Genomic DNA, 25,430 nt, shown 5'->3' on the forward strand with positions numbered 1-25,430 from the left:
TAAACCAGGTTAAAAACATTTCTTTTCTCATGTGTCTATGCACGGTATCTTTTAACTTATCTGGACTGTTGCTTGTTTTTAAATTCATTTGAACTATTTTATTTGTTTCTCTTTATATTCTTTTATGTATTTTTAATGCTTCTTACACTCCCTGCTGCAATGCTTTTATTTTATGTAAAGCACTTTGAATTGTTTTGTACATGAAATGTGCTATACAAATAAATTTGACTTTGACTACAAAAGTGAAAATATATCCATGCCTATGTGACCAGACCCTTCCACTGATAAATGCAGACCAAAGATACATAATGTACAGATGAAGATGTTAAGCGATTCATAGAAGTTAAGCGGGGAATAATCTAAACACCACTGGGCTATGAATAATACATACACATCAATGTATATGTGAGGTAAGAAATCATGCATGTGAATATATTAAAAAATAAAATGGAAAATGTGAGGGAATATTGGAAAAAGGAACATACATTCACTTCTATTCTATTGAGACTGTCCTCTTGCATAAAACATGCCCTTGTGACATTTGTAGGTAGACATGAACTATGATTAAATTAGAAGATCATGGAACCTAGAATGATCATGAGAGCAATTGCGTGTAAGAATGGGGTCAATGACATTCATGTGGTGTCATTTTAACCCATATCGTGATCCTTTTCTAACCCTAAACAGGTAGTTTATTGATTTCTAATTCCAACCAAGTGACGCTAAAGCCTATAGCAAAAAGGCAATGCCAAAGTTTCGTAACATGTTGTGCTTACTCGTAACAATGGCAACCTGTAAAACAATGTCCATCATAGTGATAGTGGTGTTGCAAAAATAATGTATTTTAGCTTAAACTAATGCCGTTTTCCAATTATACGGAAGTAATGTTATTGTCTAAACCCAACCAGGAACTGAGAAAAGTGTTTTAGTAAAATGTTGTTGTGCCACCAATGGAATGTATTTTAGTCTCAATCTCACGTTCACAAAGGGCCAAAATTGAAAGTGCAGCATTTACCTGCTCCATCCAACCATCTCCCATTGGTCCTCATGTAAACTTTTTGGCTTGTTAATCATTACTATAAATTTTGCTCTGATGTGCATTTTAATCCCTGGGTTGATTTACTACAACCACAGTGATGGGAATTAATATTATAAATCCCTAAAACATACTATGCCATCCTTTTTCAACCTTAACAGAATATTTTACATGATTTAAAATTGCACTGAAACAACTAAAACCATACTTCCAGAGCACACATGTAAGCTCAAGCTTTTAGTGGGTTTGTACAGTATGTTTTAAATACAGAGTAATCCTAACATAACCAGCTGTTTATCAGTGGCTTATCATAGGATTCAGTTAGCTGGTTACTCGGTCCATAAAACATGCCTTAGCTTTTACAAGCTTGACTGGTCTGGAAGACAGTTGCGTGCTTAACGTCAAGTTTCTGTACCTCTGAAGCAACGGACATTGATGTCTATGAAGTCACAGTGAGTGTCTCATGTGCAGACAGTTAGGAGCTTTTTCACAGCCAGCCTGGCAGGAGGATACACTTGGCACACTTTCTCTCTCTCTCTCTCTCTCTCTCTCTCTCTCTCTCTCTCTCTCTATAATACACACATTCAGGCATGTCTCCCTTTAGTCTGACTCCTGCTGTTCACAAAGAGCTTGTCTTTGAGCTGAGTATGTCAAAAAGCTGTCGTTTTGTTGCAGCAACAAATCCTTTGACCTACGATGTAACCTGACATTTCTCTAGCAGGAAAAGACAAATAGTACAGATCAACACAAAGGGCAAATATCAGGAGTCTAAAACAGAAATAAATGATTGAATATGGATCGACGATCAAGGGTATCAAATAAAGTAGAGTTTTCACTGCAGTAGATACTTCATAACAGCATGTGTCCTAAGGGGGATTGGGAAGAGGGCCACTTAAAGCCACTTGCAACAGCTTCCTAACTTTCCTTAGACAGCTAAAAGAAGTTGAAGTCAAACTAAAGGGATACAGACCTTTAGATCCACCTTTTCATATGGAAACAGAATGAGAATTAAATTCAGGTCACATAACGCTTTTCTCTTTGTTCTCACCTAGCTGTTCCGTTGCTACAGGTTTCCAGTTCAGGAAAAAAACTGACTCCTCTGAAAATGGAAACTTTTATCAACTCAGAATGTCAAATTTCAATGCGGACAATGTTTGAACATCTTGTCCACATCACCTATAATATAGAAATAGAACATCACTCATGGCAAAACAAATATATCTTCCACATTTCTCACTTCTCTTTTGTATTTCAGCAAAATAAGTGCTATTCATACTTTATTTGAACAGAGAAAGATAAACACATTCATAATTTCCCATGGGAATCATGTAATATAATCACTATACACCGAGTTTCAAAACTGACTACCTACAATTTTGTTTGTTCTCTTACAATCCTTTATTTCTTAAATTCCATAATGCTTTTAACTATAATATGTTGTATTTAGAGAAAGGAACTTTTGAAATCAGTCAGTTGATGTTTAACAGTATAATAAAATAACCTGGAGACAAAGAGGGTTTTAGAGGGGATCCCAGCTGGAGATGGTGAGATGCATTACCTTTATGTGTCCTTCACAGGCTGTATTACAGTAAGAGTGCAACAATTGTTATTCAGTTTTATAATAGTTAGAAAATAACAAATTAAGTGAGCCAACCAGTAACAGAGTTTATGGGGCATGGGGATAAATGAGGTAAATAGCAGCAATAAGCAGGAGAAAAGTTAGCTGAACAGAGCAGCTAAACCTCCAGAGAGTGAGCAGCAATAATGACATTATGAGTGATGAGGAACTTCTCAGGGATCAGAATGGTGTGGTCTCACAGTAGGCTGGTATGTGTATTGAATGTGTACTTATACTTCAGACACACACAGAATCTCTGTGTGCTATGTACTTACAGTAAGAGTATTTTCTGTCTGTATGGTTCATGTGTGTCCGTTGCTATGTAAATATCTTGAACGTGTGTCTATAAATGGTGTGTGGGTGGGTGTATATTCACACACTCGTGCATTTGTGATCCACAGAGGCATGCAGTGCTGGCTGCTGTAATCCGAGGTTTACACGCTGTAATGCTGTAGAAAGCCTGCAGGCCTTGCTGGCAGAGAGAAAGTGAGAGAGAGCAAAAGACACAGAAGGAGGACATAACAGAGAAGACAAGAAAAAATAGCTATGGGATGGGTGGTCACAAGGGACAAGAATAAAACTGATATATGAAAGCTTGAAAGTCTAGATGAAGAAGCGGGGGGTGGACATATAGTATAATGGACACATGCAACATAATGCACTTAAAAAGGAACAAGAAGAGTGCGTTTGAAACAATACATCTTTTGAATGGTGCAATGAATGGTTACAAGCATGACAAACTAGAAACGAATAGAAAAGTAATTCACTGCCGTAATTGGTGAGACATTACTTTCATGAATTGTTACTGGATTACCATGCTTTATTCTTTTCCATGATAATTATATGTCCACCAACACACACAGAGTAAGATCAACCTCAGAGCATTGTGTGTGGTTTCAGTCCGTTATCTTTGTCACGGCTGCCGATCTCTGAGATATGCAAAAGGACCCTTCGGCAGTGGTACCACAACACACTGGTTGTGGAAGTATCTGAATAGTAGGGTGTTTTTGCCTGTTTGTTTTTCAATGGTCTTTTGTCCTTACTAGTATTTGCCTAGGAGACCATGGTCCAAAGCCCGTTTCCACTGTGCAGTCCGGTACGGGTCGGTTCAGAACGGTTCGCTTATTTCAGTGTTTCCACTACCACGAAAGCGTACCGGTCCCATGGTACCCGTTACCATTTTTGTAACCCTTCTGCTTGGGGTACCTAGCACACAGGACCGGTTCCCTTGGGGAGGAGCCTGGAGTGCTGAGGAGGTGCAGGCTCTGCTCTCCGTTGTTGGTGAGGAGGCTGTGCAGCGGGAGCTCGATGGCGCTGTGCAAAACGAAAAAGTTTTCCAGCTGATTGCCGCAAAAATGGCAGAGAGTGGTTTCAACCAGACCGCGAGCCAGTGTCGCATTAAGCTGAAGAAGCTTCGCAGCGATCGACGTAGTGACGCTTCGGCACGCACTCCGCCCACCCTTGAGGGTCCCCTTTGTACAGTGGGAACACAAAGCCCCACGAGTAACTATCGAGCTGTCAATTTTTGTTATCGTGACGTCACAGATTCAGGCATATCAACTATTTGGACAAGCAAGCACTTGGAAAGCATGTTTTGCTTGATGTCAAGTTTATCATGTAAAATGTTTACCAGAGCAATTTATGCTTTAATTAGGATCAAGACAAAGCTTTGGTGAGAGGATGTGATACTATTTACCAGATAAGGATCAGTTTATACTACACTGCTCTTCCAAAAAAAAAAGTCACCACCTGGATTTAACTAAGCAAATAGGTAAGAGCCTCCCATTGGATAATTACTACATTAATTGTTATGTTTTAGCTGCCAACAAGTTATTTAACCGTAACTACGGTGAGTAGCCTCTAATTTCTTAAACATCCACGTCAGAAGACACATCCTGTGGTCGTGGAAAAGTTTTAATCTGTTTCAGAAGCGTCAAATTATTGGCATGCATCAAGCAAAGAAAACATCTAAGGACACTGCTGAAACTACTAAAATTGGGTTAAGAACTGTCCAATGTATTATTAAAAACTGGAAGGATAGTGGGGAACCATCGTCTTCAAAGGAGATATGTAGTCTTGAAAAAATCTTGAAGGATTGTGAACGCCGATCACTTAAACGTTTGGTTAAATCAAGTTGTAAAACACAGTAGAACTCACGATTATGTTTTATAGTGAAAGTACGAGCATTTACACACACATAATGTGAAGGGAGTTCGAGGGATTAGAAAAAAGGCTTCAATTTGCTAGTGAGCATAAAGATTGGACTCTGGAGCAATGGAAGAAGGTCATGTGGTCTGATGAGTCCAGATTGACCCCGTTCCAGAGTGATGGGCGCATCAGGGTAAGAAGAGAGGCAGATGAAGTGATGTACCCATCATGCCTAATGCTATGACCTGGATGGACTGGATAGTGTAGTGGTAAGATTACCACCTTTCATGTGGGTGACCTGGGTTCAAATACCCTGCATTAAAAGGTACTACTTCCAGGAGGGGTCCTTAGGCAAGACCCCCTTAAACCTAACTGCCTACCAGTGTAAGTTGCTTTGGATAAAAATGTCTGCCAAATGCATAAACAAACCTGGGGTTGCTTCAGTTGGTCATGTCCAGGTTCAGCAACACCCAAAGCCAAAATAATGAGGTCAGCTACCTGCATACACTGACTGACCAGGTTATTCCAGCAGTGGATTTTTTTCTTCCTTGACGGGACGGGCATATTCCAAGATGACAATGCCAGGATTCATCGGGCTCAAATTGTGAAAGAGTGGTTCAGGAAGCATGAAGCATCATCTTCACACATGGAATGGCCGCCACAGAGTCCAGACCTCCAGACAATCTCCACTGACGATCTTTGTGATGTGCTTGAGAAGACTTTGCACAGCGGGACAAGACTTTCCCATCATCACAACAAGATCTTGGCAAAAAATGAATGCAGTCCGAGCTACAGGTGGTCCAACGAAATACTAGAGTGTGTGACTTTTTTCTTTTAGACAGGCAGTGTAAGATGCTTCCTTTTCTTAATTTTTTCACAGATGAGATCAATTATTTTAAAGTTTTGTCAATACAAAGTTAAGAATTTCCAACACACAATCTGACATAACAGACATGTTGGCATGAAATGTTTTGCTTTTCTCAGTTTAAGTAGAGGAATCTATTCTAATTACTCAATGGACATAATATATTATGGGAAAGTTTGAAGAACTTTCATACTTTTTTTTTTTACAAAATGAAACTGAAAGCTGAATGAACATCCGCCAAGTGTGGGGATTCCATCATTTTTGCCCTCGGTTGTAAAGTTCAGTGAGTTTAGGTTCTAAATGGATTCATAGAGAATACAGAAAAAAGTGAAAAAGCAGAACGAGAGAATGAGATGAGAGAAGACGCAGGGAAAGGAAATGAAATGAGAAAAGAGGGCGTGACAAGAGGTGGGAGAAGAGGGAGGGAAAGATGGATGGCATATAAAACGAATTTGAATCTTCTGTAATCACTTTAGTATGCGTAACCACAAACACCTAAACACTTACATACACACAGCAGTTTACAAACCCTAAATCCTTCTTGCACATGCTTATTAGGAGAGAAAAGCTACTGTAGGCATATGGTGATTCCCTCTAAGATAATCCATGATATGATTGTTTTCAGGTCTATGATAGACCGAGATATGCTGCGGTGTGACTATATGTGTAACTGTGCTGGTGGAATAAATAGGAGTCAGTAAATAAATAAAGTCACAGAACATGAAGAAAAAAAGCATTATTGGTCTTTTTTTTGTTGAGTTGAACATAAATAAAACCATATTAGAAAGACATTTAGAAAAGTGGTCAATATACTACAATGTTAGACTTCATCGTGTTTTCTCCACTTTTTGTAACTTCCTTGTTGTTCAGAAGAACAAGAATCAACATCAACACAGAAAAGGTCTGTCGTCTGCAATAGGTGAGGTATCAGGTTGTGTATCAGGACATACGAATAAGATGCTTGGCTTCATGATAAACAACACAAGCAGTAAGGGGCTGTACCCCTTATGGAGATGAAGGTTGGAGGCCAATATCAATAGGAGAGAACTCCCAAATAAATACAACAAACTCTCCATACCTGAGGCACCGGAGACTGCCAAACAACAACTCACAGCTCTGGCTACCTGCCTGAGAAGGTACATTAGAGAAAATTAAGCCAGGAGAATAAATAGGATGTTTCCCACTGAACCATCCAAAGTGTACTCTCAGTGGCAGGGTAATATGATGACAATAGACTCACCCAGGGCTGAGACAATACTGAGAGAGCATATAGGAGAGAGAAGCATCACATAACACCAATGCTCCATGGCTAATAGATCTCCAATAACAGGAACCAGTGACCATCACAATAGTAGACGTCCAAGAAAGATTCTCAAGTGTGAAGATTTGGCCTTGACATGATACGCACCTACTGGCTAAAGAAACTAACTGCACTCCATGAACACCTAACAGCACAAATGAACCAGGTGCTAATGATAGGGACTCACACAGACTGGTTGATTCAAAGTTGGACAGTTCTGATTATGAAAGATCCCAAGAAGGGGGCAGTTCCAGTAAACTACCAGATAATGACCTGCCTCTGTACAACATGGAAGCTCTTTTCTGGCATCATAGCTGATAAGATGAAAGGCATATGGCTCAATACATAAGTGGGGCCCAGAGGGAAATTTAAAGCAACACCCGAGGAGCTAAACACCAGCTACTGATCTACAGAACTTTGAAGTGGAGCAACCATCAGCCACATCAAACTGTATGCCAAGACTGAGCGAGACATCAACTCACTAATACACCTCACAAGAATCCACAGTAAGGACATTGGGATGTCATTCAGACAAGATGCCACTAAATGTGGCATAATGACATCAAGGAAAGGCAAGGTGATCACAACTGAAGGGATTGAACTACCAGAGAGTCCCATAACAGACGTTGGGAAAAGCTATACATACGTTGGGGTTACGCAGTCCAAGGGCAACCATGAAGAGGCTGCAAGGAAGTAAGCCACAACCAAGTACTTACAAAGAGTAATGCAGGTCCTGAAGAGTCAGCTGAATGGGAAGAACAAAGTCTGAGCCATCAACACATATGCCCTGCCAGTCATCTCCCACTGGCATAGTAACATGGCCAAAGAAGAAGATAGAAGCCACTGATACAAAACGCTGGTCTGAAAGACGGTATAGATACACTAATCATGGCAGCTCAAAAACAGACCCTGAGCACAGGAACTTTAGAGGCTGGGGTCTACCACACAAGACAGTCCTCAGAGGCCTCAGAGACAGTCTAGCACATAGGAGTGGAGTGTATGATTCAGACAGTTATAGCAACGCCGTAACCAAGTGGAAGGAATAGTGTATAGGAACAACTATGCTGAGTATGGATTGGAAGTTCCAAAGTCAAAGTGGGAGATACCTCCAAAGGTATGGAGAATGGAAGAGCTAAGAGAATCTTCCAGATCCAGACTAATAAACAGGTGATGGCTAACCAACCGGACATTGTGGTGGTCGACAAACTACAGAGGAAGGCAGTAGTAATAGATATAGCAATTCCAGGTGACAGTAAAATGAAAAGGAAGGAACACAAGAAGCTCAAAAAATGCCAATGGCTGAAGGAGGAGGTTGAAAAGATGTTAGAATTCAAGGCAGGCATATAAAAAGGCATAGGCATATGTATGTATGTATGTATGTGTATATATTTACACAGCGGGGAGAATAAGTATTTGACATATCCACATTTCTTTCAGTAAAGGTATTTCTAATAGGTCTATTGACACAAAATTTTCACCACATGTACATATCAACTCAAAAATTCCATTCATGTAAAGACATCTAAACATAAATTAAGTGTGTAAAAAAGCTGTAATTACCAAGAAAGGCTTTTCTGCGTATGAATTAAAGTGGGTTGAATACTTGTTCCCTGTGTCATTTCACTTTATTTCTTATAACTCAACTTGTATACTGTACTTAAATGTTCTGATTTATTTGAATTCAATACTTAGCTTGATGGCAACATCTGGTGCAAATTTTATCTCAATAGCTCACTTAGAAATACCTTTACTGAATTTTTTTTTTGATGTGTCAAATACTTATTCTCGCGCTGTATGTAAATATATATATATATATTTTTTAACAATATGATGAATGAGCCTGTGTAAAAGGAAGCATGGACTTCACTAAGTGCATTATTATGTCTTTTAGAAAGACATGGCTGCAGGAATTACATTCTAACCATTAATGGTTTTCATATGGTTCAGAGAAAGAGTAATAAATCCTTCAGTGGCAAGGACAGAGATGGATGGCTTGTCACTTATTTAGAAATGGCATCACCCTGGTGACATTACATGAAAGAGCATTTCTGCAGCCCACATATCAAACAATTAGCATACCATGGGAGTTTTCACATATCGTCTTGGTTGTTATTCCCTTCTTCTGCTGACTTGGAAACCAAAGGAAACACCACCTACTTACTAAGCCTGAGGTTTTTGATTTAGCATTCTCACCTTATATTCTTGCATTGTGTTTATTTTGATAAAATTCTTGTTTCATGACACAACCATTAGAAAATAAAGTGCTTCCTGATATTCACAGGCATCAGGTGGTGTAGCAACTGACTGGACCTATGACACAGTTTGATCTGAAAAATGTCCTGCAGTTAGTTCTCTTTGATTTCTTTATCTCTTTTAGGAGCACAGGGATAACGTGTTATCCAAGCTTATAGAGGACAGCTAAAGGACTGCTACCTGTGTTTTGAGGCAGGATGTACATTTCTATTTTTTTTTTTTTTTTTTGTTACTCCTTTGTGTAATGACAGGCTACTGCTTTAATGAACACTTAACAAGTAACAAGAAGTGAGATTGCATCTCCCAGATATCATGGACTAAAACATTGCAGGTAGGGAAAAAAAGATTGTTTCCTTACTGAGATTTTCCTCGTAAAGTAGTCTTTGGGAGTTAACTACTGCCTGGGGAAATCTCATTATGGTAAGTGTACACTGTTTGTGATGGAAAAACTTCATACAGAAAATGAGGTCTTTGTAATTATGAGGGGAATAATTGGCTGGTATTTTTAATAGCTTTGGGCCAATATTTACAGATTATTCAGTGGAAGAGTGAAGAGGCCATGACTGGGCTCTAGAGGCAGGATCATACCTAAGAGTTGAAGACGTGCAACTCTTATTAGTTGTAAGAGATGTATGCAGCGAGAGCAGCAATGGTTTAAAGGTGAGTTCGTGTTTAAAACTATGATCATACATATGCTTGATATACACATTAAGAATATGTCTACTAATATAATGTTTTTAAGGACAGGATGAAGCAAAGACTGGGTGTACCTGATATACTGGTGGTAAAGCTCTTTCATTGAGCCCATGATTGCAACAGCCACCTCTTTTGCTGGTGCCAGGATTGATATTTGCCAACAAGCTGGCACCTAATTAGCTTCCAAATCCAAAAGGTTTAAGGGAAATTTGCCATTTTCTCGTTGATTAAAGGTACTTTTAAGTTTTTAGTTGCTACGATCTGTCCAGTTGACAACAGGTTCACTTTCTAGCTTTACCTTTACCACACACTGATTTCTGATCAAAGGCACAGTCAATTTGGACAACTACAGAATATTATCAGCATTTGAACATTATTCATGCTTTTAGCCAGGCATGGGCATATTGCTTTCAGTGTGAAAAATAAAGATGCATTTGATGCAATTAAGCATCCATACTTGGTCTGGCCTGCTTTTGTAACAAAGTATTGGTCCACAAAATTTGTCCCTATTCTTTTCATGTGTCATGATTCAAATCACGTAATTCCTCTTCCTTGTTCTGTAATCCTTGATCAATCTATCCGCCCCTGCGGAGCTTCTGTCCCGCCTCATAGTTTTGGCTGAGGTCCGCCTCCCCCTGTTCACAAAACCATGGTGTGTTTTACACAAGGACACAACCTCTGTGTCAGACACCACTCGACTCCCTCTTTCATTTCTTTGCCACTAATCTTTCAGTCATTCTCTGCCATTTTAGTAGTGCTGTGTTTACAACCAAGTCACAGGCAATTAGCGCTACCCCTTATCTCTCCTTCATATTTTGGCTCCCGTCAGTCTTTTCATCCATCTATCAACCCATACATCCACTTTATATCAATAATTACCCATGGACTGACAACCCATGTCCTTTTCCTTTTCCTCTGCCCCTGCCCATCCATCACCATCTCTCTGTACTTGTCCATCCATACATCCCTCTAACTTTAGCAAAAACATAAGGTCTAAAATGGGACCATATCTAGTTTTTATCCTCCCGACTCATTGTATATATCTTCCTACTTTCCCTTTCTTCCCAGTGTTCTCCACAGAAACCAGCTCACTTTTTCTTTTGATCTCAGTGAACCTTCATTGTTCTATCCACACAGGCATGTCTGTCTGACTTTTGTTGCCTCTCTCTACTCTAAACCAAAGCAATGTTGTATTAATAACTTGACATCTAAGATTGCAGAGATGTTTGTCAATGCCCTCCTTACCTCCATGTCTTCAGTGTACATGTAGGCTGCCTCAGACACAAAGTCATGTAGGTTCAGTGGCAACATAGATTAAAAGAATTACAATAGTATTGTAAAATAAAATCATATTGTAAATATATGGAAGATCATTTAGATTTATTCAGATGTTCACTTTCTGTTATTTTTAAACTCTGAAGTACACTTAACAATTCATAAAATGAATATAGGCACATCTCATACCGCAGAGGTAGAGATATTCAAGAGGGTAGAGGACTGGCATCAGACATATATAATTCTGATTTGCACTCATCTGTAGGTTTTTCTTTTAGACCCTGGATTTATACGGACAACAGCACAGAAAATCTTTCAGGCTTTCTTCCGATCTGTCCATATGATTTTGGCAGCTGTTTTGAGACGTCAACTCCAGAATTCAGAACCTCCCGAAAGTACATTTGTGTGGAGGCACCCATTACAGGAGCAGCAGTTTCTTCAAAATCTATGCGCTTGTGCTCAGTTTCCTTGTGTTACTGCACTCAATCTGTCTTGGCTGAGACATGAGGTACGATTGACAGTGAAGCATCTTGGGAATAAAACTTCTCCTGACTTGTCTTAACAAGCAGAAAGGCAAGACGAGTGGCTGCTGGGCTCGTGTTTGTTGTTACCCAAAACTGTTTAAACAACTTGTGTTTTTATTTGGCACCACAATGAATTTCCCAATGGGCTCTTTGTGACGACAGGTGATGGATAAAAGAAGCTGTCTCCAACTATTTTGCATATTCATAATTGTTTGCTTCACTCATTAATTTCTGTTATTACTCTTCACCCCTCCTTTGTCTTCCTGGGTCTCTCATTTTTCTCACAAACAACACATATTCACATGCACTGTCACTCTTACGCTGATCCAAGGACATCAGTGGCAGTTCGTCACTTTCAATCAGCATCCGGTGTCCACTGTGCTCTAGTCACCCTGAATATAACTTGCTGGTCAGGACATCTGGGTTCACTCACAAATGACACGACCTTCCAGCTAAAACAAATCGCTGACATCAATCAGTCCACAGCAGAAGTCTTCAGATACTCAAATATTTATGAGTTCACAAGAGTAAAGGCTGTTATCACAAGGCTTGTGAATAATATCTATTTGGTGCTCCTGCCTTCGCTGAATGTAAAAACAAAAGCAAAACGCCTACATTTTGGAGAATATGCTTGTCGGCCATCTCAGAGGAAAAGTGCTCTATTAGTCAAGGGGAAAGTTTATGTTACTTAACCAGAGCATGACCTGGGTTCTGTTCTATTCTTTCACAGCTTGCAAAAGTGGCAACTTGTATTTATAAAAGACTAATCAGATGGTGCATGCTTTCACTGGGTCTAATCATTGATATTCCAGTGCTTAGCTAAATTCTTGTTAAACACAACGCCTTATTATCTGTATTACTGCATTAGTCATTGAAGCACCTTTGACAGAGCGAGACAAGCAGTGCATCTGTTCTTCTGTTGTTAGTGCAGGATAAAGGCTTCACACGTCTGTGATATTTAAATCCAACACTAAACACCTCCCACAAAAAAAAGCATATCTCATTAAATGTCAGACAGTTTTTAATGAGAAGCAATTATAGATGATGAGCTCACCCAATATTTTCTGTTAAAATTATCTTTGTATGAAAATGGCTCACATATTTACTTAGTTTACTTAGACAGTCTGTTCGAGGCAAGAGAAAAAATAACCTGTAACATCAAATGAAAAACAAAACTAGGTGAAAGTGTTTTTTTGACTGGCTCTTCACATAGCAAACATCATAGCTAAGTGCTGCAGTGCATGTAGAGGGCTGGTTTAATCCATCCATCCATCCATTATCTATACCGCTGAATCCGTCGATCGGGTCGCGGGCGGGCTGGAGCCTATCCCAGCAGTCAATGGGCGAGAGGCGGGGTACACCCTGGACAGGCCGCCAGTCCATCGCAGGGCCACATAGAGACAAACGAGACAAACAACCATGCATGCTCACACTCACTCCTAAGGACAATTTAGAGATGCCAATCAACCTAACATGCATGATTTTTTGGACAGTGGGAGGAAGCCAGAGTACCCGGAGAGAACCCACGCATACACGGGGAGAACATGCAAACTCCACACAGAAAGGCCCCAGCTGGGTGTTGAACCTGGAACCTTCTTGCTGTGAGGCGACGGTGCTGGGCTGGTTTAAGTGCTTGCATTTCATATTGGTATTTGTTACAATTATACTGTAACTCTGAATGTGCTTGGAATCTTTCTGTCTAACTATTTTCAAAGTGCACTTGAGAGTATACAGGCTGATCAAATTTTGCAAAAACAATCACATGTTCAATCTATTCAAGAAACTTCTCTAAATTTGAAAAAGTTTGTTGATCAAAATGATTCTGGAAAGTCTTCTCCTCTCCTTAAACCCATCCATTCATGTTATACACACGCTCAATCCAATTCAGCGTCATGAGGTGGGCTCATGACAGGTTTTAGTCCATCACAGGGCCACACAGAGACACGCACTCACACTCTTAGGATCAATTAAAAACCACCAAATGACCAAATTTCATGTTTTTAAACAGTGGCAGGAACCCTGGTGAGGCAACAGTGCTAACCACCACAGCACCGTGCAGCCCATAACACCTTAAATACAGAGAAAAAAACATATAATAATAATAAAATGGAAAAAAAACACAAGGAAAGTACAATCACATATGCAAAACAGACACACAGGGCTATGAGAGGAAATAACTTGGAAGGAGAGAAATGGAGAGGAAAGAATATTTAAAGCAGGGTAAATTAATGGCGTTCTTCTCTCCTGTTTACTCTTCCCCACTTGTCTCTTTTCTCTTTTCCTCCTTTTACTGCCTCTCTGCTTCCTCCCACCCCCTCCATCCCTTACCACAATCTTCCTTTGCCTGAAGGTGAGGGAGACATGCCAAATAAAGATTCATCCTAATCTGCTAAGACAGAAAATAGCAGGAAATGGGGATATTTTTTTCCTCCGTTCCACACTTCAGTCTTTTCATGGTTACACCTAGATTTAGTTTTAATCTACCTCTCACTTATTTTTCTTCCTTACTTTCCTCTTTAAATCGCATTTATCATTTTTTTCCATTTTTGGCAAAAAGAGAGGAAGGGGGAAAAGCCTTCTTCTCTTAACCATTTTGAACGTCAAGCCCATACCTCCACCTCCAGCTTCTTCCTCTGTGCCTCATCGTTTATAGCTTATCTTACCTCACCTTTTCCTATCACCTTGCTGTAACATTCAGTTCCAGTGTTGTTTCCCCTTAATCTTCTTTAACAATAGCTTGGCTGGCTATTGGCTTATTTATATTTTCATTGTAAACCACCTGTATGTGTATATTTACTTAATTCATAACTTCAAACGTATTATAAAAATGTGCTCTTAATTTGCATCTTGTTCATCCATAAATGCGTCTCAGAATGAAATACCAAACACTATCAAACAGATAGCTGTAATGTTCAAAATATAAGTAGATGACCAGAGGATAAATGATTTCTGAGTGTGTTGAATCAAAACATTACGGGTCACAGAGAATAAATTTAAATCACTTTTTGACTTTACATTTAGGAGCGGGCAGTTATCTTTTAGCACCATGGACAGCGACGAACTTCTCTTCCAATGAGATTCTGTGTATAACTTTTTTCAGATGACTTTTTTTTTGTCCGAAATAATAAAGCGACAATAATAATGGAAAGTAAAGAAAGCCTTACATGGATTAAATAATAATGCGGGTCTCTGGGTTGAAGGTATTGCATTTTTGCTGCAGCATAACCGTCCAATTTTTTCGATCTATTGTTGGTCATAGCCACAGTTCGTAAATCTGTGATTTGTCATGATAAAGCAAATGATTAACCTTTGTATTTATACAGTGTTCGTAGTGTACTCACATAATTACAACTTTTTTTTTTTTTTTACAGGTTTCTTTAAATAGGGTGCTACCAAGTCAAAGACGTCCCAAAAAACATTATCTTAACATGTGCATGACCACAAATCTGGGCTTCTATGTCAAATGTCTTGCATTTGAGCCACTCTGCCACCATTTCAAATGGTGTATTTTGAGAACCATGGTGATCCCGTTTTCCTGTTGACATTTACAGTTTTGAGTTCAATGTCATGGCAGCTGTCGAGTTAGCCATTGGCATTTGGTAAAGACATTTCTGTCTCCCTCAAGAAATACTTAACATTTCCTTTTCAATGATCATCAGCCATGGTAGCACAGTATCACACTCCATAATAAGATGGAGATAATGGGATGCATGATGCCACATTGTTGAGTTTTAGTTCTTTAAAGGTGTAACATATTAAACCTTTATTTTAGCTGATAATTCAGAAAAAGATGTACAATGCATGTTTGACATGGTTGATTCTGACATTGGGAAGTCTTGATGGAAGAGTGGATTGTGAGCATATATTAACATCTGAACACTGCCCAACAACACGATAGTGGTCTGTAATAGGTAAATCCCAGAAGCAGTGGTTTCATTTATGTCCACGTGTTCAAATGTTGTGTTGTGCAAAAGGAAGACCTGCATCCTCTCAGATAAAGAAGATTAAACAAAAAACCTACAAAGGCATATACCCAGGCCTGAGACTAAAGTGCCCTGTGGCTGAGATACCACACTTCATAAATTTGGCTTCCTTCCTGGCACTACATCGTTTTGATTTAAAGTACCACGTAAATAAAGTACCACCAGCAAATAGATAACAACACACTTTCACTATTATAAATAAAGAGGAAACCATTACCATGACAAATAAAGTTGTAAGGAAAAAAAACACCATTGTGGTTAAATATAAAGTTTTAAAAAATACACAAAACTCTGTGGCAGGTGCAGCAAGAAGCCCTAAGAAGACACTTTGAAAGGAAGTGAGGAAGAAGGGATGAAGTATACAATTCAATTCAATTCAAAAATACTTTATTTATCCCAGAGGGAAATTAAATGTTGATGTAGCTCAATTAAATCAAGGAGTTATTATAGATGCTGATGGCTGTGGGCAGGAAAGATTTCCTGTAGCGGTCTGTTTTGCATCCAAACTGAAGAAGCCTTTGACTGAAGAGACTCTGTTTTCCGATAACAGTCTCATGGAGAGGATGTTCAGGGTTGTCCATAATTCTCTTGATTTTATGCAAAATCCTTCTTTGCATTATTGTCTCCAGAGGTTCCACAGTCGTCCCCAGAACAGAACCAGCCTTCTTTATCAGGTTGTTGAGTCTTTTTAGGTCCCTGGTTCTGATGCTGCTGCCCCAACAGATGACGCAAGAGGAAATGACGCTCTCAACAACAGACTTGTAGAAGATCTGCAACATCTTGTTGCAAACCTTGAAGGACCTTAGCTTCCTCAAGAAGTACAGTCTGCTCTGTCCTTTCTTGTAGATGGCTTCACTGTTGTGTCTCCAGTCCAGTCTGTTGTCCACATGAACACCAAGGTATTTATATTCCTCAACCACCTCCACTTCTTCTCCCATGATGGAAACGGGGTTTGATCTGACCCTGTTTCTCCTGAAATCTAAAATCATCTCCTTTGCCACCATGCCACAAAGCGGTCCACCAGCTCTCTGTACTCAGCTTCTTGTCCATCTCTGATACACCCGACAACTGCAGAGTCATCTGAATATTTCTGTAGATGACAGGAGTCTGACTTGTACTGGAAGTCTGAAGTGTACAGAGTGAAAAGGAATGGTGAGAGTACAGTCCCCTGTGGTGCTCCTGTGCTGCTGATCACCTGGTTAGACACACAATTCTTCAGTCTGACAAACTGTGGTCTGTTTGTCAGGTAGTCATTAATCCAGGTGATTGTTGAGGCCTCCACCTGAGTCTTCTGAAGTTTCAGACGAAGCAGATCAGGCTGGATTGTGTTAAATGCACTGGAGAAATCAAAGAACATGATCCTCACAGTGCTGCCTGCTTTGTCCAGATGACAGTGGGTTTGTTGAAGCAGGTGTATGATAGCGTCTTCAACTCCAACTCCATGGCGATAAGCAAACTGCAGGGGGTCCTGATATGTGCTGGTTTGCTTACACAGGTGGGTCAACAGGAGTCTCTCCAGGACCTTCATGATGTGGGATGTCAGGGCAACAGGTCTGTAGTCATTGATGTCTGAAGGGTGAGTTTTCTTTGGTACCGGAACCAGACAGGATGTCTTCCACAACAGTGGTACCTTCTCTTGGGTCAAGCTAAGGTTGAAAAGGTGTTGCAGAATCCCACAGAGCTGCTCTGCACAGGCCTTCAGGACTCGGGGTCTGACACCATCTGGACCTGCAGCCTTGTTCCGGTTCAGTCTCTCCAACTGCCTCTTCACCTGACTTCTAGAAACAGAAAAGTGGGAGGGGGAGGCAAAGGGGACAGCAGCATCTCCTGATTGGGTTGAAGACAAACTAGTGGAAGCAGAAGAATCCATGACTGAGGTGGAGGTGGAGATGTTACAGGAAAGCTGTGGGTCAGAGGAGGGTGGGGTGTCTCTTTGGCTGGGAACAGGAGGGGAGGATGGTGAGCTTGTTCCTGAACTGAACCTGTTGAAGAATGTGTTCAGCTCATTTGCTCTGTCCAGACTTTCATCCATCCGATCCTCCCTCTGCTTGAGGCCTGTGATCTTCTTCATTCCTGACCACACATCTCTGATATTGTTCCTCTGCAGTTTACTCTCAAGCTTCTTTCTATACACCTCCTTGCTCTCTCTGAACTTGACTTTGAGCTGCTTCTGTATACTCCTCAGTAACTCCCTGTCTCGCTCCCTAAAGGCTCTTTTTTTCTTGTTCAATAGTTCCTTTAGCTCACTGGTGATCCAGGGTTTGTTATTAGGGAAGCATCTCACTGTTCTGGTGGGGATGGTGTTGTCCACACAGAAGTTTATATAGTCAGTCACACACTCAGTCATGGCATTAATGTCCTCTCCATGTGGCTTACAAAGAGAAATCCAATCGGTTGCATCAAAACAACCCTGTAAGGCTTCTTCAGCTTCATGTGACCACTTTCTAACAGTCCTTTTTGTGACAGGTAGTCTCTGGACAAGGGGTTTATATGCTGAACAGAGAAAAACAAGGTTGTGATCTGATTTACCCAGGGGAGGTCTTGATTTGGAAATGTATGAATCCTTGACATTTGTGTAAAACAAATCCAATGTCTTGTTTTCTCTGGTAGAGCAGCTGACAAACTGTTGAAAAGTTGGCAGTGTAGCAGAGAGTGAGGCATGATTAAAATCACCAGCTATTGCCACAAAAGAATTGGGGTGTTGTGTCTGTATCTGAGCAACAACGGAACTGATGACATCACATGCAGTGTCGGCAACAGCTGAGGGTGGAATGTAAACAGCCACCAAAACAACACTGGTGAACTCTCTTGGCAAATAATATGGACGAAAACCTACTGCCAATAGTTCAATGTCAGGACTGCAGAGACGACTCTTCACAGTAACATGTCCTGGGTGACACCATCTGTTGTTGACAAGCACTGCCAATCCACCCCCTTTCCTTTTCTTGCTACTCTTTAAATCTCGATCTGCTCGTACAGTCAGGAAGCCCGGCAGAGAGACGCTGGAGTCGGGGATATGATCCTGCAGCCATGTCTCAGTAAAACACATAATGCTACATTCCCGCTATTCTTGCTGAGTCCTTGTCAAGGCTAGAAGTTCATCCAACTTGTTAGCTAACGATCTTACATTTCCCATGATGACGGATGGCAGAGATGGTTTGAACTTCTTCTTTCTTTCTCTCCTCTTTGCTCCTGCTCTGCATCCACGACGCCTCCTTTTCAATTCCAGTGGGATTTCTGACTTCAGTTGTCGAATTATTTCTGCTTTTCCAATGTTAATCAGCTGCTCCCTGTTGTAAACCACCTTGTTGCTATGGTTATGCATCATAACAAAAGAGTAAAATATACAAAAGTATTGGGAAAAATGAATCCAGCTGCACAGCATCCAAGGCAGGAAGGAACAGTTGTCCAAAAAATGCAATTTCTTCCAAGAAATAACAGGAATGAAATTTAGAAAAAAGAAAAATCTCAATGTGAGGTACAGAGCTACTCCAACGTGCTGCCACCCTCAGCAGCGCATTCTAGAACACATACGAGCAAGAAATTGGACAAGAATAAACATCAGATTGTATTTTGCAGCAGGAGAGAGCTCAGAAAAAAAGAAACAGGATGACAGACAAATGAAGTTAGCTTCATTGTTACTATGGGTAAGCATTAACTGATTATCTCTCTTGTTTCGTTGCATTTGATCTGTTTGATCTGATCATACTCTAGACATTTACTTTATTGCTCTGTATCATGACGGAAAATACATTACAACAGCAATGTGTCCATATCAAGAATCTTTATTGTCATTATACAAGATTACAAAATTTTCTTCACTCACGGCTTAAAGGCACACATTAAAGTAAAAAACTGTACACAATAAAATTAAATAAAATAGGATAGAATAAAGTTGGATGTAATGAAATGAGTATGTAATAAATAACAATGTATGAGGACGAGAATAAAGTGCACTGAGTGCGAGTCCCAGTTTGGGGGCTGGAAGTGAGTGGGGACTTATCAGTATCAATTATCAGAGTTTGAAACATAAGTTCTAATCTTATTGGCATCTTCTTCTTTTTTTTTTTCAAAGAATGAAAATGAGCCACCTGAGCACTGTTTCAAACCAACACAGAAATAAGTTTTTCTCAAGGAAAAATGTTTGGCCATTTTTTTTAGCAAATTTCATGCCAAATAAGATAACCTTCATATTATGCATCAGGTGGTCGGCCAAATTCACTACCATTACTCCCACAAGGCGACAAACTACAGAAAGACTTCACTCAGATTTTTGCCATCCAACCCACAGGTTTGTATATGCCTCTGTTATATTTCATGACAAAGGAGATGTAGTGACAACATGTCAGTCTGACTTGGATTTCTTAAATAATCTCTGGTTAACTGGATTTCTTTGTTGCAATGTCCATTATTTGATAGCTAATCCTTTCTACATTCACACTTTTGCACGTAGAGGAATCTCAGAGGAAGAAACCCCATGTTTTACACTGACAGCCATGAAGCCTGACTTTTTGCACATGTGAGTGTTCTAGGAGCTTGTTTGCTTTCACAGTTGACTGCAGTTATTAAGTGTATTTGAGTTTGTGAGCACATTAAGCCATCAAATAAAAAAATAAAAAGTCTTTCCATTATTTAAAACAAATAATGGAGAGAAATGTTTTTCATATGATGACATGACTGTGGGGGCTGCACGGTGGTGTGGTGGTTAGCACCGTCGCCTCACAGCAAGAAGGTTCCAGGTTCAACACCCAGCTGGGGCCTTTCTGTGTGGAGTTTGCATGTTCTCCCCGTGTATGCGTGGGTTCTCTCCGGGCACTCCGGCTTCCTCCCACTGTCCAAAAAATCATGCATGTTGGGTTGATTGGCATCTCTAAATTGTCCTTAGGAGTGAGTGTGAGCGTGTATGGTTGTTTGTCTCGTTTGTCTCTATGTGGCCCTGCGATGGACTGGCGGCCTGTCCAGGGTGTACCCCGCCTCTCGCCCATTGACTGCTGGGATAGGCTCCAGCCCGCCCGCGACCCGATCGACGGATTCAGCGGTATAGATAATGGATGGATGGATGGACACGACTGTGAGAAGCCTTCAGAGGTCCAAAGCCTCCATAAAGACACTTTTATGTATTTTACCACATGTGTCAGATGAGACAAGAGATGGTAATTGAAGGTGACCTCAATCTCATGGTGCAGTTTGTCGGCCACTGAATCTTGTAAAGACGGAAGTGTTTCTGCCTCTCTTCCAAACGAAAAAGAATATGTACTGATGGGGGAAAGAAGACTGAGTATGTGGCTACGTTTAGGAGTGAAATTACTGTGACTCTCTTCTGACTTGTGCTGCAGTCTCAAGCTTATGTATGAGATCTATCATTATTAGGCCACCTATCACTTTTTTGGCTGTCTCTCTTGCTTTCCTGCTTGTTACATTTTATCCTCCCTTCTTCTCACATAGCCTCTTCTTATATCCTCATTTATCTACAACCCTGTTTTATTGCACTTGTTCTTAAGTTTTTTCTTCTCTGAAGTTATTTAATGATGTCACAGATGGCTAACAAAGCTTTTACACTTGACAGACATGTGGCCTATATATAAGAGTTCCATGGAGCTTGACATGCCTGTGGATGTATAGAGAGAGCGGTATTAGCTCTTGTGTGAGGCTAATGGAGCAGATAGCTAATTTTAACACTGTGTAGATGTAATAATTATGACTGATCTTAGGTAGTGGGTATCGTATATCATTGTATGTCATTATACTCGACAACTGTGTGCCACGTGTGCAGTAAGATTGGTATAAATGTCATGACATGGGATAGGGGATTAAAAATAGCATAAAACATAAACAATAAACATAAAATAGCAGTCAGGACAAAGGGAGGGAGCACAGGAAAAAAAGTGGTAGAGAAAAAAGAGGTACTTGGAATATCTTAATTGAGGTGAGATAGGAAAACAAACCAAACCAAAGAAAAAAAAAAAAGCTTGACCGTGTGCCTGTCATTAATGAGGACTCTCAGCGGGGATAATAGGGCTCAAAGAGGAGACAAAACTGAGAGGGAAGATAGAATAGAAAGCTTAAATTAAGTGGTATTCTCAATAGAATTCAGAGTAAATTACAATATTGCTGAAGAAGGCATATGCTGTTGACAGAGTGGTCAGAGGAGCTGTGAATTAAGATATTCATACTATAATGCGGAATTGTCTGATATGAAATAGAAAATACTTTCCTGACCAGTGTCTGCTCGGTAAAAAAAAGTTAAAATTATAGCTGCTACTGAATGCCAGAGACATGTGTTCACAGGTATCTAGCTGCTTGTGGGTTGCAGGTCTATATTTTTACAAACCCTATGATGCGAAGCACTGATGCCACACAAAATTGTCTTGTGGTCTTCCTCTAGTTTCTGCAGTCATTTTTTTGCCATGCCAACAGCACTTTTAGCTGAAAATAGTTCATCTTTTGGAGCATAGCAGAGCTTGTTCGTGTTACTTGTCTCTCACTGATCAATCAAGATCTGAAAGAGGGCAAGACTTGCAGTATCAGCACTTTGAACACTGTCAACTGATCCAGGCTGTCACTGAAGTTGGTAGCCTGGCAACAAAAACCACTTGAAACGAGCTCTCTGAAAATGACATCTCTGGCAATTTCCTTGGATGCAGTTGACACAACTATGTTTAGAGGCAAATTTTTTAAATAGTTAGTTAAACTAATTAGTGTTTCTTTTTTTGCATCAGGGCTTCACCAATGTTTTAATGTTACCAGTGTGTTTAAAGATCTGTGCATCACACTACATGAAATGTTACTTATTGACTCAGTTTACCCCAGTCCTACTAAGAGTTTTGACGTTTTAAATGGAACACTTACATGCACCAACATCAGCTTTATTTTCCTCAACAATGACAATATGAGAATATATCTGACTTATGATTTTATGACTCACAGCTTTATCTACAGGGAGCAATTATCCACCATCACTGCATGATGGTGACTCATATGACTCCCATAACACTCAAATGACCAAGGACTTAAATTCTTAATGTTAAATATGAATACACAAATTAAAATAAATAATCATTTCATGATCATGAATGTAAATTGAGGTTTTCATCAACATCCAACCTATGAAGAAACTATTTTACTTATATAAGATGCTATTGAACATCATGAGATGGTTACCATTATTTTCCAGTCTTATCCAAGGAGTTTTCAATGTATTCTACCCTTTTCACTTAAGTACACATCAAGTCAGGCAAACCTTTGTGTAATTTTTCTTCCCAGTGGTGATGCTGTCAAATGTCGCTTATTCTCAGTAACCGCTTCCCTAACCTGATGTAATGTACACTGCCACACTTTTTATTGTGATACTCCCAGGAGCCACCATTCAGGGAAACTCTACATTAGTTGGAAAGCTTAACTCCGCTAAAAAAGGAAAGTTTCCAGACAGGTCCTGTAAGGGGAATATCAGGGAATTTAATTGAATCCCAATGACCAGCCAATGTTCAGAGTATTCAGAGAGACTGTGGCAGGAATACTGTATAACAAGTGCGTTTAGTCCCTCAGATGTAATTATGTTCACTGATTAGGGAATTGTGCCTTAATGTAATTATAGTGTGCCTTAAAGATTAATTTTGTCTGTGATGGCACGCTGTGTTATGTTAGTGTCTCACCACATTATTCATAATCACAACTCACTTTTATCTGTAAAGAGATCCCCCTGGTATACAGGGCCTTTTTATCCAAATCTTTTTTTTTTGTGCTATTCATTGTGTATGTCTGAGCATCTAATACATAGCAGTAATCTATTTTTACGTGAATGCGTAAGGAATTTTAAAACTGAGTATCTAATGTCCTTAATGAAATGATATATGTCGAAATACAAAAACTATAATATGTAAAACAATAGGCCTACAAATTATTTTCTGGTGTACAAAATTTTAACAACCAGATTTTCCTACAAAAAACTGCAGACAGCCGGTAAAATACAAATACAGACAAACAAACGTTCAGTAAAAAAACGAACCGTGTGCTCCTGACTATGAAGGCCTGTTAAAATCCATTATCTCCGTATCATTGCAACTTGAACATGGCTGTAATTTATCGGGCAACAGTGATGGGAAGCGAGCTGCTGGGCTCATATTGCATCGGTAGTAACTTATACCCAAAATTACAGAAAAAAGAAAGAGCAACCACACATAGGTAAAGAAAGAATGCATGGAAGAAAAAACTGCCTTTTTGCATATTTTGTTTTCCAAACCAACTGACCACGCCAATATTTCCAACAGATCAAATGACGATGAAAATGATACTTTACTGTCAGATGAATCTGAAATTCTGATTCCAAAATAATTCATATTTTCATCTGACATTACTATCATCATCATCATCATCATCACTGTTGGAATTCTTGATGGCTTAGATAGTTGGTTAGTTCAGAAGGGAAAAATATAAATCCTGTACAGAAGAATCCAGAAGTAAAACGAGAAAAGCACCGCAGCAGGATTGTTGGTTCCTACACACAGATAATAGCAATTTGAAATAGAACAAATATAGAACAAATTTGAGAGGAAATCAGTTGAACAGCAGTTGCTGTGGAATTTCCTGAGGAAACCAGAATTTAGCAAAATCCTCTTTAAATTTGACTGGAAGCTTTTAACTATTTACCCTGCTTTTCTTTCTTATTCAAATAAAAAAAAAATTAAAAAAACATAAAACGACTTACCCTGCTGACTCCTCGTCCCCTGTCTTCACCATACATTGTTCCCAGGATTTCAAAGAAGATATTGGGATTAGTGCCGTTGTCGGTGAATTCCAAGAAGCTGGTGAGGCCACTCACTCCGAACTGCAAGGACAACATAAAATGAAATTTGGTCACGGAACTGTGGTCATCAAAGGTAATTTTCACAAGTCCAATTATATCAGTTGTCAACAATGGTGCAATGTGATTTTGCTACAGTGTAATACACCTCATTATAATTTCTCACTGTCTCCATTCCCACAAAAGTAGCTGCACTAAGTGAACCTGGGAGAGTAAAGTGCCCAACCTTTGTGAAAAGGTTACTTCACCCTTTTAAGTACAAGTACTAAACAGTTCAAATATATTCGCATGAACATAGTGAAACGTAGGATTTTGGAAGTGTGCACATGAATGCACATTTGCACTTTTCTCTGTATGGAGGAAAAAAACTGACTTCACAAAAAACTGAGCAGTCTGGTCAGTTTCACTGCACCATTTAGAAAGATGAGTTTACTCAAATGGAAAAAAGAAATGGAATAAAATGTTTATTCGTAACCTGTATATGAATATCCTCTGCCTCCTGCTACTTGACCTGACAAAAGGGACACTGTGGCTGCTTCTGGGAAGGAGAGGTATCATATACGCTGACGTGATTCACGTCGTGTGTCGGGTGTTTGTACATGCATGCCCGCAAAGATGTGCGCTCCTGTTTAATAGTAATCACATAAACACTTCACCGAAATCATTACATTTATGTTACTGCAGTGAACATAGTGTTCACGTGCTCTTACGTGACGTGATAAATAATGTTGTAGACGGTAAAGTTGCATTTTTATTGTTTCTCAGGCTCACAGGTCATCACGGATTAATTTATTCACACAGACGGCGTCAGTTTATGTTTTGGGTGAACAAAAATAAACATACCCGAAAAAAATACTAAAAACATATTCAACAGCATTAACCACAGGTTGTTAGAGCAGCTTTATTAGATGTCGACCTAAATTTTACAATAG

At 39.7% G+C, this 25,430-nt stretch overlaps 1 protein-coding gene across 3 annotated transcripts in view; it reads right to left on the reverse strand.

The window, feature by feature from the left end:
* The window catches only part of grid2 (glutamate receptor, ionotropic, delta 2), a 559,974-nt gene that overhangs the window by 152,910 nt on the left and 381,634 nt on the right, over positions 1-25,430 (reverse strand). For all 3 annotated transcript variants that reach the window (XM_075467787.1, XM_075467788.1, XM_075467790.1), the window contains exon 8: positions 24,403-24,522. In XM_075467787.1, the coding sequence (XP_075323902.1) occupies positions 24,403-24,522 (120 nt within the window). The remainder of the gene's footprint in view (positions 1-24,402; positions 24,523-25,430) is intronic.

Source organism: Odontesthes bonariensis, chromosome 6, assembly GCF_027942865.1.
Source record: "Odontesthes bonariensis isolate fOdoBon6 chromosome 6, fOdoBon6.hap1, whole genome shotgun sequence".
Lineage (NCBI taxonomy): Eukaryota > Metazoa > Chordata > Actinopteri > Atheriniformes > Atherinopsidae > Odontesthes > Odontesthes bonariensis.